The sequence below is a fragment of the Ambystoma mexicanum genome, chromosome 4q (assembly GCF_040938575.1).
Source record: "Ambystoma mexicanum isolate Mex_15411 chromosome 4q, UKY_AmexF1_1, whole genome shotgun sequence".
Classification (NCBI taxonomy): domain Eukaryota; kingdom Metazoa; phylum Chordata; class Amphibia; order Caudata; family Ambystomatidae; genus Ambystoma; species Ambystoma mexicanum.
Window position 1 is genome coordinate 1,105,930,563 of NC_090928.1, and position 18,226 is coordinate 1,105,948,788.

At 44.1% G+C, this 18,226-nt stretch overlaps 1 protein-coding gene across 1 annotated transcript in view; it reads right to left on the reverse strand.

The window, feature by feature from the left end:
- Positions 1 to 18,226, reverse strand: part of LOC138468215 (xanthine dehydrogenase/oxidase-like) — a 551,126-nt gene that overhangs the window by 204,025 nt on the left and 328,875 nt on the right. Inside the window, exons 19-21 of the mRNA XM_069608675.1 lie at positions 11,839 to 11,958; positions 5,036 to 5,132; positions 164 to 288 (exon numbers count right to left, since the gene is read on the reverse strand). Of these exons, the coding sequence (XP_069464776.1) occupies positions 164 to 288; positions 5,036 to 5,132; positions 11,839 to 11,958 (342 nt within the window). The remainder of the gene's footprint in view (positions 1 to 163; positions 289 to 5,035; positions 5,133 to 11,838; positions 11,959 to 18,226) is intronic.

Here is an 18,226-nt window from a genome sequence, read left to right on the forward strand (position 1 = left end):
CCGACTCATATTGATTCCCAAGACATGCCTTAGTGGAGTGCGTGAAGCCTACCCCAGTATTCCTGACACATCCCCCCAAAAGCTCTTTGTGTAAGCAGACTACAGATTCTGGCAAAGCAGTGTGATAGGATGTCCCCCACACCGGATTATGAGCACACTTTACCTGTGCCTCTGCTGGATTCTGTGTGGATGAAAACAGCTCCATCTCGCCATCTTCACCCTTTGGCACAGCAATTGTACTGTTTGTTTCCATGTAAAAATGTTCTTGCCCACCAATATGAATCTCTCCTATGAAAAGAAAGAGTAATTTGCTCACTGCAAGACAACACAGCGCCACAGAGGTTCGAATCCCGACCCCGCGCTTAGAAACCACAACGCTGGTATTAAATGAATAATTACATTAAATTAAATTAAATTAAGATGAACCTTTGCTTCCATATTCCTGTTTACAGTTCCCAAGTCCAGCAAAAGAAATCATTCCAAAATCGATTTTCCAATGCAGAAAGCATGTCTTAAACTAAAACGTCAGTGAAGCATTTAGCAAAGGTAATGTTTACTTAGTTTACTTGAAAAGATGGCATTGACAATATGCCAACTAAAGAGAATAGAAATGGAGAATTCATGAGGAATGATTCCTTGATTCTGCTTTTGCCTGGATTATGGAGGGTCATGGCCTAAAAGGGCACTGCAGTGGTTCGTTCTAGTGTGTGAAGGATCCAGTGCTCCCCAGCCAGGCATCCAGGATCACACCTTCCCTCCCTGAAATCTCTACAAGGTTGCAGAAAAAATAGAAACTAATTTGTGACATAAGGTGGATAAAATGAAATGGATTATTTGTTTGTAAATTGAACAGGGTCTTAGTTATGGAAAGCAGGCTATATGTGGGGATAAACGTCCCATGAAATAAAACACACATGCAATGAGGGTTAGGTCTGAGGCCACCTTTTATCATGAATTCCCACTGGGGACTGCTTAGGGAGCCTGGGAAACGGCAAGGACTCTGACTGCTTGTACCATCACAATAGTGGAGTGGTAACAGACATTGGGCCTCATTCCGAGTAGGGCGGTAAGGGATACCGGGCACTGGTAAGGAGACCGGTGCCGGTAATCTTTTACCGGCCTAGTACGAGTTCCCTTAGCGGGTCCCTCCTTTAACGCCTGGTCTGACCAGGCGTTATGGACGGGTCCCGTTAAGGGACTTCAGAGCTAATAACGGTACCGCAATTGTCAGGCAGCAAAACCTGAAGTTGGGCTCCTTCCGATGCAGCAGCTTTTCCTCCACACAAGATGTATAAAATTAAGGAATCAGCCGATGGTTCATTCCCGCAAATCTCAAACCTCTTTATGGATCATAGAAATGACCTTGAACCGTGACCTTCTTGCAGAAGGCAGCCAATGCAAGTCATTCACTGTTAGCCAGATGGGCTTGTGGAGGTCCAAACACAGCAGGGTCTGATATCAGTGATATTGCACCAGAAGTAACTATGGGTATCACCCCATTACTGCACAGCTGGAAATACTGAGGACAAACATTTAAAGGTTTTACTGTGCATTTCACCGCAATTCTATATAGGGGGGTTGGTTAGGGTAACACAAAATATTAGGGGAGTATGGGAGTGCTCTAGGGGGGGTTCCCCCCACATATCATAGTGAGGACATATGCGAGGAAAAAATTTACTTTTTCGTTTTCAGTATTTTAAATTTGCAGCTATCACATAGATCCGTAGCTATGCAAAAGATTTTCTTTTGAATGCCAACAAATTATTGTTGGAGTTGTCTATCTAGACCGTTAAGTGTCAATTAACTCTGGACGTTCTATGACCATGTGAAAGGAATTTTGAACATTTTGGATGTTTTGACATTTATTATTTGACAGCCACAGCCGAGGCCGCCTAACTGATCTGCGTTTGATGGTTAATTAAATCTTTGCCCATTGTGGGGGCCCAAAACTCTAGCCTTATTGGCCAACAAATGCATGAAAAGTCTGACCCTAATGATTAAGATCCAAATTGGAGTACTTTTGAGACATGACCAATTTTCCTTCATCCAGGTGGAATCTGCGAAACAATTTGACAACCTATGTTGATACCGAAGCTCGGGCTAGGCCTTGAAATAAATATTTGTCTATATTGATATACGAGTGGCCATATCAAAGGGAATCATACGAAAACAGAGAAAGAAATAATGTTGAGGGCAAGAATACCGAAATTCGAGATGCCCATGTTACCACATATACATGGGGGGTGGGTTAAGTAAATATAAAAGGTGAAAGGGTATTGGGGTGCAGTGGGTCTCCCCTATATACATATACATATATATATATCGTTAAGACATGGAGGAAGGAAAAAACCGCACTCCAAGCATGAGGTCTGCAGGTCCCAGTAAACAAAGTAGCAAACTCGAATCCAAGTAACAGAAAAACGAGTTTAATAGATGGTTAAAAATAGTAGGCAAAGAACACACAGCAAACAGAACAGAACACCAGGGCAGTGTATATATAATTCAAAAATGGAAAAGTCATTTTGCCTCTTCCGTACTTATGTGTGTGTTAAAAAAGGGGTAAACAAAATTGTTATTTTCGGCTTCGATATTATTTTTTCGCTATAGTCACATAGATCCTATCAAAGTAGCTAATCATATCTGTAAGTTATTAAGAAGGCTAATGTTTAAAGGGTTCTAGAAAGTGACGCTCTCAATTGGGGTTACATATTTGGGCACATCAGAGAGAAACTGGTCAACACTCTGTGTTAACGTCCAGTGAGGGCTTCAAATGGATTCCTGGCTCAGGGAATTACGCATCTATAGAACAATGTGGGAAGTGCCTGTGCTCTCTCTGATTCCCAACATTTCAAAAGTATTCCTCCTTGGACTCTGAACGGTAATTGGCCATGTTGAACCATCCTGGACTTGGGCATCATTGGGAGGTGTAGATCAGCAGAACATGGCCAGCTACAGAAGGAAGCATTCAGGCAGGTTTGCACGAGGATAGCCCAGCCGCTACACTGGAATTAACAAAGAACTGTGCACGGAGATGTGCACTCGAATTACACTTCTTGGCCACAGTGAAAACATGGCCCATGCACTATGGCTTGTGTCTCCGATTAAGAGGGTGGCTTGCAAGGGGAGCTCCAGCAATCTGTACATCTTGAAGCCTGTTCTAGGAATACTGTTCAAGGCTCTAGTTCAACATGTTCACGTTGTCGAACCAACTGGACACCAATGATCTATCTGGCAGCTCCTGTTGCCCTTGTTCATATGCATTTGCACAGAGCAAAGTTTCTGTATTACAACCATGTTGTTTCAGTAGGGCAATGTTTGCCACAGTGCTTATTTCACTTGCACCAGTGCAAATGTTTTTTATTACCACCTATGCTATTTTATATTAAGTGATGCTTTTGTTATTCTCCTGCGCTCATTTAGCTTGTTGAGGTGACAGCATAGTGATGAATTTGTTATCATTTTAATTATTTATTGGTATAAGATATTTAAATGATGGCATTGCAAGGATGGGGAATGATGGAAAAAAGTGGCATACCGTAGTGCACAGTGCTGGGGGGGCTATTGCTGAGGAACTACACAATGTCATTAAAACCTACACAAATAACACAACTAAAAAGTATTACACTACTGAAAAACTGTACTTAAGGGACACCACTCTATCGAGACAACACTTAGTCAATCCAACTTCTGGGTTACATTGCTTCTGATTTTTTAGCTGCTCTGTGTCATTTCTAAAGGGAGTCATGCAAATCAGTTGACGTCACTATCAGAATAGAACATCCCAGCCTGACACTAGTCAACATCCATTCACCCTAGGAACAGAAGCACCTCCAGGCTACACAGCACCATTGGTGAGTCCCTAATCACAGCAAACATGGGATGAATGTCTGGTCAAACCCATCCTACGTAAGAAGAACACATGCTCCTTTGAGTTATGTTATCACCGAATGCAAATTAACTTGTAGTTGAGGGGTACAGTCGTTAAACTGTCTAGGTAGACAGAGTGCTGAAAGGCCTTGCACTGATGGCCACCGTGTTTAAGTTGGTGTGGTTCTAGGGCTGAAATGAGACGCTGGTTTTGAAGTCATTTGTTATGCATGTGTGCAGCTAATGAGAAATTTGATTTTAAGCGAACTGCATGAGATGATGTGTGATCATGGCAAACGTTATGTGGTTTTGGTGTGGACATGTGATAAAGTAGACACGTGTCAGTCATGAGTACCTTCCCTTTATATGGACACACTTCCCCTTTCCTGGCATGTAGAAATTGGGTGGATTTAGGTATGGATGTGGTGCATGTGAGAGAGGCCAGATTAAGATGGCTGACAAAGTGAGGCTTCCACATCAGCAATAGCCTTGCATGCTTCCCAGTGGCGTATAGCACGCCTGCATATTCATTTCTAGACTTCTCTGAAATCGCTGCATACAAGAGTGCCCTGTGAGGACAAATGTAATAGTGAACTTAGAGGAAAAGAGAGCAAAGGGACGTGTGTGTCATCTGCTCAATTAATTTACAGTATTCTCTGTTGTTTGTTGCAATAGCTCAGCAAGTTAAGTACTCCCCCAAGACATTAGGCCTGCCCGTTAGCGAAGCAGAATTGGGAATAAGGGGTATTTCATTATGGTGTAATTCAGCACTCCCTTTCAGCAGTGGTATTTCTTCAAGACTGGGGCTCATTATGAGTTTGGTGGTATCTCAGCAGTAAATCTGCCAAGACACCATTTTAACTGTAATGCCTTTACCGCCACTTGGTCTGGCGGTATTATCACCAGATTACAGGTGGTGGTGGTGTTAGTCCCCGTTTAGTTGGAGTCCATTGAAGTCCGTGGGGGATTTCGGCAGAATTACTGCAGCAGTAATTACGCCGGAATTTGGGGGTAATGTGGCAAATTTACCTCTGGCTCATAGCTGGAGATGAACCCTCAACAAACTCATAGTTGGGCGGTGTGGTAATGCAGCAGTATGCGGTATTAACGGTGCATTTTATAATGAGGCTTGAACAGAGATTGAAGAAAACTTCACATTTAATCTCACCTTCAAGTGTATAGTCCGAATCCTGAAATCCTTGTTGGATATCTCCATTCTCGATCTTCTTTGGTGCCCCATAAAAGGACTGTTTCTCTATAGCTTCCTGCGGAACAAAATTAATAAGTAATTAATAAGTAATGACGCACTGGATAATACGATGCACATTTTTGGAATCAAACAGCCTGGCTTTATAGACGCTGCTTTATAGTAATACTAAATTACAAGATGGCAAAAAAAAATGATGCAAACATTTTAATAATGTTGCTTTTAGATACAAGCTCAAGTCAACGCTAAAGACATTGGCTGTATTAAATGATGAAAAATGCAATGTTAAGAGAGTCAACTGACAGTATATGTAGTCTCACATCTACAAAATAGATTCATGTCATATCTCCCTCAAGGCCTCCCTACGACAACCCCATGATTCCCACCTGTTTTCTTTCGAACTGGGCCCCAGCGCACGCCCTCACACTTACCTTTGTGTTCCCATCCACGACCCCTCTTTTTCAGCTTGCCAGATTTTGGGGAGAGTGTCCTGAGAAGACCTTTCTTCTCCTGCAGTCTAGTATGCTGATTCCCTTAGTACACTTCCACAAACAGCACACTGCAATTTGCTTTTCAGATCCAAGCTTTTTAAATGTACACTTACGAATAATTAATTTTTTTCAGGTATTTTGAGAAATGTAGGATGCTTTCATTACAGTTTGGACTGTCGCTTAAGGAATCAAGGATCTACCGCAGTCTACAATTTGCAACTGTTATTTTTAATGGTGTTGTTGCTATTTAAGTATTCTCTTACGGAGTTAAATATTTTTTCAATAAATGTTTTGAACACATGGTACATTAAAAGTATATGCTATGTTTTGAGTGTACTTATTAATATGGTAAACTATATTTATAACGCAATTTTTCAATTCACACTTTTCTTCGTTTGAGTATCTCTGGGCCTGATTCATGGAAGTGTTTTATAATGGCGCAATCCCATAGGAAAATGTTCCATGAATCAGGCCCTCTGTTTTTTACTTATCGTTTTAGGGCCTCATCACGAGTTTGGCGGTAACCCTTAAATCTGGCGGTAGCGCTATTACCGCTGGAATTAAGGGTCCGCCAAATCAGGGCTTCGGCGGATTTCTCCCCAGCTCTGAGCTGGGGGGAAATCTGCCGAAAATTCACGCTCATGAGTGCGAAAATGGTATGAGCACGAACATTCCCCATTGAGTCCAATGGGGAATGGGCATTCCTGAATGGGTTCAGTGGGGAATGGGGACTTCCATTAACGCCAAGCCCGTGATCCGGCACTAATAGCGCCGGGGGGTTTGTCGGTAGGGCAGATAGCACCAGCGCTATTAGCGCCGGCGTTACCACCCAACTCGTGATGAGGCCCTTAGTGTGAAGTGTCCTGTATGCATCCGTACTCCATACAGGACAATGCACCCTAAATCTTTGACTACAAGGAGGGGGGCGGCTTGCTTTAGCGCGTTAGCTACAATATCTAACTCTTATTTCAAAAGGACGTTCCAATCTACTTATTTGATAATCTATGGATAAAAACCCATCTGGGTAAGGCAGAGAAATACCCATTTGCCTTGAAAAAAGACTTTTAAGTCAAAACACTTGTTGGCTGTTCCTGCTAACCTAATACCAGACAGTAAACTGGAATACTAATCAGTTGAAGACTTTAAGATACTTTATATCTGGAAAATAATCAGGAATTGTATTGGCCGAGCGCAGAGCGTGAGTATTCTCCATAGTAGTAGTATAATGCATATAGGGTTCCAATGAATTATTTAAGAAATTTAAGGCCATCTGACAAACTATTCTTGCTTTTCCATCGTTAAGATATATGCTTGCATGGGAAGATAATTGGAGAAGAAGAAATGTGCAAAACTAAAGTGTTATTCATTGGATTAAAAATAAGGTCACTTTAACGTATGAAATTACTTTCAGTGTGTATGCATGAAAATATTAATGGATACAGCATTGTATTTAAATCCTTCATGATCATAAATTTAAATATATCTTGAGGATCTTGCAGATAGTACACTTGAGGTTCACTATTAAGGTGCACGTTTCTGTTGATTTATTTTTTGATATTTATTTATTTATTCAGTGTTTTCTAGTTTCCAGGAAACATTTTGTCACTGATTATACCCATATAAAATAAACATGTAAAATAAACAGAATTAAAAGGAACACATTGTGCATTCCAAAATACAAATCCATAATAAAAGAGTTTCATATTTCAGTATTAGCAAAATCACTAGCTTACGTCCTGATCGGGACTAGTTATCAGTTCCGCATTATTCTGAATATACAAGATCTTAGACATTCTATAATTCTTTTCATTTTTACTCGTCCCAACATTCCAACCAGGCGTGCTCCCCCTGCTGGAGCACCTTTTCTAATTTCATGAGGATTATCCCCAATAATGCAATAATGTTGCCAATGCTAGTATTAGTCCCTGATTGGTTGTTGTCATTAATCTCTCCCATAGTGCAGAATTAATAACTGAAAAAATAGAGTGCACCCAGGGACCTAGTAGACTGATTCTATCAGTCTGAAAATTTGAACGTTCCAAAACCAGATGCTGCATTGTTTCCAGAGGTGCCGCACCACAAACACAACATCCTCGTAGCTCCTTTGGTATGTTAGATTTTGACCCTATAACCTCTAAGCACATTCAGGCGGAGTTTGAGATAACGGTTCCTCATTTTTTGTGTTGGAAATGTTGCTAGATATTCCCTTACTTTGTGCTTCGATGTGTAGTCTTTTGGCCCTATAGCCCCCAGGGTTGGAAGCGCATTGAGGTGGAGTTTGAGATAACCGTCCCTCATATTTTGCGATGGAAAATTTGCTAGATATTCCCTTACTTTGTCCTTCGGAGCATGGTACACCTGCTTTTCTTTGTACAACTTCAGTCTCTCTAAATCTGCAATATCCATATACTTTTCCCACCTTGTAATCTTCTTTTTCTTCACAAAGTCTGAATCGGTATCTTTGATCTATATTGCTTCTTCAAGAACCAAACAGTGCTTTTAGAAGCTTTCTAGGAAGGGTATAGTATTGACTTGATTCCTTAAACACTCATACAGATTATGGCCTAAGATAGGTTCTTCGGCCAGCTTTAATTTATATAACAGAAACAGGTTGCGCTTTGCAAACTGTGCCCACCAAGATGTAATCCCCAATTCCAACCGAATTGCACTAATTGGGGTTGATCTAGGCAGGCCCAGAACAGCCTTCCAGATTTTGCCTTCTAAAACATCAAGGAAATTTCTGTTCGTAAATAATATAAATTCACATCCATATAACATTATGGCTGTAGCTTTTAAGTTATATCGACCAATGAGGGGAATCAAGGAATATGCAGTATGCACACATTGTCCTTTTTAAAACATTCATCATAGAGATTCACTGTTGCATTTTACCCTCCATTTCATTTTTCTGGTTAATGAGGTGATTCCTTGAGGAGATATAATACCCCAAGTAAGTTAAATTAGAGACTTTCCTGATTAGTAAGTCATGAAGTTTGCATGTGTAGGATTTTGCTTTGTGTCTACTTGTAAAGGTCATTATGAAGGATTTCTCTGAGTTTATAGTCAGATGATTGTTAACCAAGTATCTCTCCACACCCACCAATAGTCTCTGTAGGCCTAACTCTGTAGAGTCCAACAAGACCAAATCATCAGCATAAGCGATGATATTTGCCCTAAGGTCTCCCCATTTAGGGCCATAGGATCTTTATGATTTACATTCCTCCCATAGATCAACAAGATACAGATTAAACAGTGTAGGAGCAAAGATACATCCATGCCTTACACCTTTTTTTCTACTTTTTGCACATTTAAAAGAACACCAGAATCCTAAATTAGTGTGACGCAGAAATATTGCCAAGCACTGAGATAATGATAAGTCTATACCTATACAAGGAGCAACTCCAATACAATTGAGTTATTTCTTCTCTATTGCTCTCCAGTTGTTTTTCCCAGAATATTCTACGTAACTTTTTTTATTTATACCATCTTGACCTCACTGCAGCATCATTGTTTAATCCTTACTGCTCCCCCTTCTCAGGTTAACCTAGCCTAAGGGTCTGCAACCTGTTGCTCTCCAGATGTTTTGGACTACGACTCTCATGATCCTTCACCATTGACTATTTTAGCTAGGCATGCTGGGCGGTTTAATCCAAAACATCTAGAGAGCCAATGTTTCCAGACCTCCGACCTAGCCTGATCCATTTAAACCCACGGCTTAATATCCCCATTTACATAATTTCTCTGGTGATACGCTAAAATGGTCTTTGCATTTTACCCAGACCCTTCCAAATTTGTCAGGACATCCTCTATTTTGTACACTATTTATTCAAACAAAATCCACATTTTGATACCTTTTATTGGTCTAACTGAAAATATTATGTTGAGATGGCAGTTTCATTAGCTTTTGAAGTGCCAGAATCCGATTCGTCATAAAGTGGTCACACCACGACGAATAAGCAAAGAAAATCACACACAGAGCTGGATATCACTTTTACACAAAAAGAAAAAAAAAGACAAGGGATTCTCCCATGTTCAGTTCCGTTAGCTGCAGGAAGAAAGTATGGAAGGAATTCAGTCCTGTATTGCACTTTAATATATTGGGTCCATTTGATAAGGTCCATGCTGTAGGTTTTGAATAAGAACCAGTCACCTGTTGGAGTTATATACTGTATTTTCCTTTCTCTTCTTTATGCATATACATTTTGTCAACCCCAGGCAGAAGAGTGAGGTGATCTGTTTTTGGGTCAACTTTTGGGGCAAATCTTACCTGTATATTATTGGTACCTTTATCTAAAGGTCAATAAAAATAAGAAAAGAGCAGGCACAAACTCAAACACTCAGAGGCTGTTCTCATCACTCATAAATTACATTTCAAGCAGAACCAAGTTATTTACCCCATGTTTTGCATTTAATGGGTAACATGTCCAAACACTTAAGCACAAGACTAATACGTGGAACCAGATATGAGAATAACTGTGCTGCTGTTGCAGAGAAATTCCAAAATGTTAGATTCAAATGCCCCGAGTTTGAGAAGGAAAGGATATGCTTGTTCACCTTTTCCCTGCATAGTATAATGTTTTCCACATATGCAGTGGTTTAACTTTCTAAAGTTTCAACCAGCCTCCAACATTTTTCCACCTACAATGTATATTAGCATCTTCCTGGCATTCCCAGCTAAATAATTGGCTGCAGTGATTGTAATGCCCAAGCATATTGAGAAAAACACCCTGCAACAAGGTGGTGGAACTACATCATTGACAGAGGTTAGTGCATGTTTCTGGATCCTCCATGCTGTGCTAGGATCACATAGTAGGTTAACCTGACTTGCTTAGGCCAACTTGGATGCATCTGATGGAACCAATACAGAACTCTTCCCAAGCTTCTAAGGTGCTCTGTCCACATGTATCCTATCTATGTCTCCTGTTTGGCAGTGCCTTACTGACTCCCATACAAAATGGCCAATACAGAGATATGTTAACACTGTTCGAATGGTGACATTTCTACTGTTGGCTGGGGATGCCTCCTGTTCAATAATGGGTACCAATAATTTGTGCACCGACATCCCAAATCACCATACATGATGCCTGTCTCCTTACTTATTCAGGGTTCTGAAACACTGTATCACTAGCGCTATTTATTAAATGTCCCATCAGCGAGGTTGCTTTGGTAGAACAGTTTGCATAATCAGTCTGTTGGGATGTGTCTGCTTACCACCACCATCAGCAGGGAATTAAATGCTTTAGTGTATCAGAGGGCCAGACATTTGATACAACATTTAGGGGAGCTAGATGACGTTCCGATTTTACAATCAGCTTCAGCAGCCTTTGCATAATACCCGCCCCACCAGCACCCATCCCCGACCAAAAGGCCGGAATTTGTATACACATTGTTTTACATTTTTTGTCTCCATTTTCATTTGACCAACAATAATACCTTCTGGCAAATGTCATCTGCTCAGACAAATCAGGTAAATATTTAACAATTTCTGGGACCCTCTATAGAAAAAGCTGCGTCACAACTGGCTTTCTATGCAGTCTGTCGCCATTGTGATGGTGAACTTTTTGATTTTGTACTGTCTTCAAGCTGATGCAACTATGTCCGGTGCTTAGACTATGGGCCTCATCAAAAGTTGGGTGGTGCAGTAAAATGAGCGGGAATACTGCTTACTGCTGCATTACCGCACCTCCCAATTACAAGTTTGGGGGTAAGGTGGAGGTATTTCCACCACTTAGCCACATAAAATCCCCCATGGATTCCTATGGACTCCAATTAATGGGGACCAACACCACCTACTGCCACTTGTAATCGGCAGTAATACCGCTGGATCAAGTGGCAGTAACAGTAATTCAGTTTGGTGGTATCTCAGCTGATTTAGCAACGAGATACCACCAAACCTATAAGGAGGCCCTATGTCTGCAAATTGTAGGGTGTGTCAGTAGAAAAGAGGTATTTTTCTTAATAAATGTCTTGATCACCAAACTTGGGAATACCTTTGCATTGCATACCATGTGATTTGAGTATAAAATGCATATTTTGTGAACATGAAAATTTCAATATTTTGCATGTGTTAGCTGTACGTGATCGAATATGCTAACGCGCATTCGAAAAATCATTGGCACACCTGCAAAAATGGCTTTTCAGTTCTCATTTCATAAGTAAAATAATCCCAATTAGTCAAATCAAATCAGAAAAGCTGATATTGGCGATCCCAAAAGTGATCCATAAAACATCATCCTGTGAAAGCCCCTATACGTCTGTTGCTTGCACCCTTACCTGAATAGTAATAATAGGTGTGAGGTCTTCATAGGTAATCTTTACAGCATTAGCAGCTCTCCGAGCATGGGTGTCTGTATCGGCCACAATTCCACCAATTACATGTCCAATGCAAGTGACCTGTAGAAAGAAATAGGTATGTTTAGCCAAAAAAAAATAATAATAATAATGATGAAAGAACATAGTGAGTGGACAATGAGCTCTCCTATCAGTCACAAAGAACCAGGAAGCAAGCTTCTAAACTCCTGGAAGGAAAGCAGCTCTAGAATTATGGAAAGCAGTAATACAGGTCTGCTTATGTTAATGGGTCCTTCAGCAGCCGTTGACCTGGTTTATCATACAATATTCATCAATAAGCCTTTGGCGCTTGCAAACTTCTCCCATGAAGCAGAGGTTTGGGTTGACTCTTTCTTGCCTACCTCACCCTCAATCCGGTTTACCTAATTCCCCCTACCTATCCAATCATCGAGACCCTAACCCTCCTTCCCTGCTCTGGTCCAGGAAACCCGTGTAAGCTCTGACTTGCGGGCTCCACGACCAAAGTGGGGGTGGTTGGTACTGCGTCGCTCCTGCGCCTTGGATTCTGGACTTCGTGACAGAAGCGCAAGCCCACGTAATATTCTGGTGCCCGAGCTACGTGGCCAGCCCCCATTGAAACCATGGAAGAAATAGCCAAAGCCCTGCAGGACTTACAAGGTGAACTGGCAGCGTCTAGACAGGACTACGCCACCCTGTCCGCACAGGTGCGCAGTTTAGCGGCTCAGACAGCGCCCTTACCTACCCAACCACCCACTCCGGTGCAGGTACACGTAAGTCCGGAGGCAACAGTTCCGTTGGCACCTCCTGAGCGCTACGCTGGAGACCCACAAAAGTTTACCACTTTTATTACTCAGTGTCGTCTCCATTTTCTGACCAAGACTGCAGCCTTTCGGTCTGTTCAGTCCCGAACGGCGTTTGTAATTTCGTACCTCACAGGGGACGCTGCGGCATGGGCAAACCCATTAGTCCAAAAAGACCATGCCATTCTTTATGACTGGGATGAATTCCTGGCGGAATTCGAGAAAATATTTAACCGGCGAGCCGCCACCCTTTGCAAGGATCGGGAACTGTTAAGCCTCAAGCAGGGGTCTAAGGAATTAGTGACATACATCACTCATTTCAATCGGCTGGTAGCGGAAGCCGACTGGCCCCGTGATAAGCGGATGTCCCTCTTTTATCAAGGTTTGAGGGATGACATCAAAGACCTTATTGCCCAGGTAGATCCACAGCCAAGGGGATGTTCAGAGATGATTGATCTGGCCTTACGGCTTGACCATCGAATGGCAGAAAGGCGGGGCGATAAACGAAAGGGAGATTCACGACCCGTGCCTCGGTTGGATCTGTATAGGGGATCCCGGGGGGTGGCGGCCAGATCTGAGGGGGAAGAACCGATGCAGATAGGTTCAGTTCGAGGTCCCCTCACTAAAGAGGAGAAGGAACAAAGGAGGAAGGACGGCCTCTGTATGTACTGTGGCAAGGCTGGGCACTTTGTTCGTGAATGCCCAAGCAAGCCCAAGACCCAGGGAAACGCTTCGGCTCGTCGGTAGTGGGGGTCACCCGATCGAGCCTGTTGAGTAGTAGGGCCCCAATGGCAGGCATTTCGAACTATGCTACGCATGTCACCTTGACGGGTTGTTTGGAGTTCCAAACACAAAAGAAACAGGTCACTATGTTTGTGGACTCGGGAGCGACAGGTAATTTTATTGATGTCCAGTACGTGGTTACCTTAGGTATCCCAGTACAGCAAAAGGCAGACCCGGAACCTGTACGTGCTGTAGACGGCACTCCTCTCAGCTCAGGGCCCATAACACATAACACTTGTTTGGTGACGTTACAATGCGGAGCTTGGCATAGGGAAAACATTGCCTTTGATATCATTGCCGCCCCGCAATTTGGGCTGATTTTGGGATTACCGTGGCTAAAAAAGCATAACCCCCAAATTCATTGGACCACAGGGTCAATCAGTCTGGACTCACTGCATTGTCTTGAACATTGCCGGCAAGAAAGTACACCTTCAGTGTGTGCTCTCAACGTCTCGGTTAAGCAGGAAATGCGTCCCGAAAGTATACCCCAAGAATACGCAGATTTCATGGACGTGTTTAACAAACAGGCTGCAGAATCATTACCCCCACATCGGCCCTTTGACTGCAGAATTGATCTGGAGCCTGGGGCTACTCTACCGTGTAGTCGTATATATGCCCTAACGGAGGCAGAAAACAATCACCTCCAAGAGTACATAGCTACGAATTTAAAGAATGGATTTATTCGCCACTCTAATTCGCCAGTGTCCTCCCCTTTGTTCTTCGTACCGAAGAAGTCTGGAGAACTCCGGACTTGCATAGATTACCGCAGAGTGAACCAGATAACCATTAAGAACCGTTATCCGCTTCCTCTCATCCCGGTTCTTTTGGATCAAGTTAGGGACGCGACAATCTACACCAAGTTGGACCTTCGAGGCGCTTACCATCTTGTGCGGGTGCGTGAGGGAGACGAATGGAAAACCGCCTTCCGGACCAAGTTCGGATTGTACGAATATCAGGTTATGCCATTCGGTCTCTGTAACGCCCCCGCTGCCTTCCAACACTTCCTGGATGAGGTCCTTAGAGAATATTTAGACGTATGTGCGGTAGTGTACATAGATGACATCCTAATATATTCTCAAAATCTCCAGGAACATGTCCAACATGTACGCGCAGTTTTGCAAAAGCTGCGAGAATACCACCTTTATGCAAAACTGGAGAAGTGCGAGTTCCATTGTACCACCGTGGAATTTCTAGGCTACTTCCTGACCCCAACCGGCGTACAAATGGACAAGAAAAAGGTGCAGGCAATCTTGGATTGGGCTCCCCCTACCAGTGTGAAAGAGATTCAGTCATTCCTGGGGTTTGCGAACTTCTACAGACGCTTCGTAAAGAACTTTTCTGCATTGGTCACTCCAATCACGAAGCTTCTCCGTAAAGGCTGCCCTTTTGAGTGGGACACATCGGCCGACCAGGGGTTTCGACAGCTCAAAAAGGCCTTCACCGACGCCCCGGTACTGAAACACCCGGATTTGTCTAGACCTTTTGTAGTGGAAACGGACGCCTCTAGCTACGCTCTAGGTGCTATCCTGTCCCAGCGGGATCCTCAGACAGGCCTGCTACATCCCGTGGCCTACTTCTCAAGGAAACTACTCCCAGCTGAACAGAACTATATCATTGCCGATCGGGAATTGTTGGCAATTAAGGCAGCTCTTGGTGAGTGGCGACACTACCTGATGGGGGCACGTCATACCACCACGATCATAACGGACCATCGTAACCTCCAGTTTATAAGAACCGCCAAGACGTTGAGCCCGCGCCAATTGCGATGGGCTCAATACTTTGCCGAGTTTGATTTCATCATAACGTATAGACCCGGAGCCAACAATCGAAAGGCAGACATATTGTCACGATATCCCGAGTCAGCAGAGCGAGAGGCAGGCATTACACCACAACCTATTATTCCCCCAACACGTATCGTTGGAGCTACTTCTGATTTCTTTGAGGCCGTATTAAAAGACCTCACTATGCAGGACGTCCATCAGTGGTGCAAACAAGATCCTCAGAATACTTTCGTTGAGGGACTCCCCTACCATGGGTCAGCCTTGTACTTGCCCACTAAGCAACTACGGGAAAAGGCCTTATCTTGGTGCCACGATTCGTCATTGGCAGGACACCCGGGAAAGTCAAAAACTCAGGAGTTGGTGGCTAGACATTTCTGGTGGCCCAAGTGGCGGCACGATGTTCTGCAGTATGTGTCTCAATGCGAGGTGTGTGCTCGAAATAAAGCTAGTCACCAAAAACCTGCTGGGCTCCTTCATCCTCTACCGACCCCTTCGGTGCCATGGCATACGATCACCATGGACCTTATTGTGGATCTTCCCGAGGTTCAGGAATTCACTTCTGTATTGGTAATTGTGGATACCTTTTCGAAAATGGCTCACTTCATCCCATGTAAGGGAGTCCCGACTGCTGGTGCAATTGCCGAATTAGTTCTGCAAAACATAGTCCGCCTTCATGGCCTACCCTATTGTGTGGTCACAGATAGGGGTCCACAGTTCACCTCTCGCTTCTGGCGTGAGTTTTGCAAGATACTGGGAATGGAAGTCCGCTTGTCGTCCGGATACCATCCCGAGACAGATGGCCAGACAGAACGCGTGAATCAATGCCTAGAGCAGTATTTACGGTGTTTTGCCACAAGTAGGGAGACAACCTGGGTCCAGCATACTTGGTTGGCAGAATTGGCATATAATAACGCCACACATGCATCCACCAAAAAGACTATGTTCTACTGCCTTTATGGGCGACATCCACGGATCCTCCCAGTGGCCATTCCAGTTTCAGGATTTGAATTGCCTACGTTGGCTGGACAACGGTTGGGCATAGAGCAGGTTTGGAAGGAGGTGCAGGAGAATCTCACAAAGGCCAAGGACGCATATAAGCGCTATGCAGATAAGCGTCGTCGACCCAGCCCACTTTACTGTGTAGGAGATAGAGTGTGGTTATCCACTCGCAACCTTCGCATGGAAGGACCCAGGAAATTACAACCCCGATATTTGGGTCCATTCCCAATAGTTAAAATTGTGAACCCTGTTGCAGCTAAATTGACCTTACCTCCCTAAATGAAGGTACATCCCACTTTCCACACTTCCCTCCTGAAACCCGCTCCACATGGGACAATTGCTAGAAAACCACCTCCCGTTATGGTGCAAGGGGAACCTGAGTACGAGGTTCGAGCAATATTGAACTCTAAACAAGATAAAAAGGGCCAGGTGTTTTACCTCATTGACTGGGTGGGGTATGGCCCTGAGGAACGCTCTTGGGAACCCTCCCAGCATGTACATGCCCCCAGGTTGCTGCGTGCTTTTCACAGGAATTATCCTAGTAAACCCGGAACAACTGCCTTCTGTGGGAGGGGGAGTACTGTCAGGGACTCAGGTAGGCAGAGACAAGGACAGGCTAGGCGTAGGGGTGTTGTGGGTACTGTTTTGGGCACTGGAGGGGAGAGACAAACAAAGATGCAACCATACAAAAGGCTGCTTTGCCCCATGTGCAGGAGAAAGGGACTAAAGACTGCGTTTCCCAGCAGCCGGCGCCAAAGGACTACAATCCCCAGCATGCCCGGGGACGTTTTGGGCCAATCAGGAACCAGGAAGGGCGCGGCCGCCCCATCGCGCATGCGCAGAGCCCCGAGCACGGGGCTTGCGCTTGAGACTCCATGCCGACAAGACGTGTGGACCGGAGCTCCAGCAAAACTACACGCGAGGGGCCCAGCCCCACCCGAGCAGCAGCCCGGCCCCTCGCCCACACGAGATAAGTACTCCTCTTTGCTCAGGGCCCAAAGGGATCGAGGGGGAAGTGCAGGGGGCGAATGCTTGCCACCCCAGAGCCCCTGCACAGCTACGAAAAAGCTAAGTTTTTAGAACGTCGGCGCTCAATGTGCCGGCGGCATTCTTTTGGGATACATTGACCTGTGCACGGGCGTTTAGCCATTTGGGGTGTTTCCGCCTCTTGGAGACCAAAGCATATCCGTGAGGCGAAAACACAGCACCGGAGACACCTGCCACAGTTTTAGGGCACAAATCGATCACGAGGGTCTGCAGGAAGATTGCTTGTGCATTTGAACATGTTTGCAGGGATCTGCAAGAAGATCGCTTGCGTAGCATAGTGCAATAGCACTATACAGGTCTTGAGAGGGGCATTAGAGAGTGTGCCTGTGTGAGTGAGTCTGCATGAGGTGAATGCAGACAATAACAGAGGGCATGTTCTAATGCTTGTTAATTTCTTTTAGCTTGGACCTTTTGAAAAAAAACCCTTCAGACGTGCCAAGGACGTGACTGCTCTTCATGGACAGGACACAGAAGACCAGAGCTAAGTTGCATGCTAACTCCTGTACTGTTCCGATGACTTAGGGTTAGGCAGAGTTAAACTGTTCTTATGTGCAAATTGGTGCTTATGTACAAGTAGCTAGTAAGGGCTGAGAACACCAGAACAAAAGTGAGCAGCAACCAAACTTTCCCTGTAGAACTCCCCATTCCCACCCATAACCTCTACCTCACCCTCAATCCTGTTTACCTAATTCCCCCTACCTATCCAATCATCGAGACCCTAACCCTCCTTCCCTGCTCTGGTCCAGGAAACCCGTGTAAGCTCTGACTTGCGGGCTCCACGACCAAAGTGGGGGTGGTTGGTACTGCGTCGCTCCTGCGCCTTGGATTTTGGACTTCGTGACAGCAAGAATAACTTGTAAATATTATGTCATCTTGCAAGCACATGGGCATCTGTTACAGATCCCACTCTATATTTAATACAAATTGGTAACAGCCATT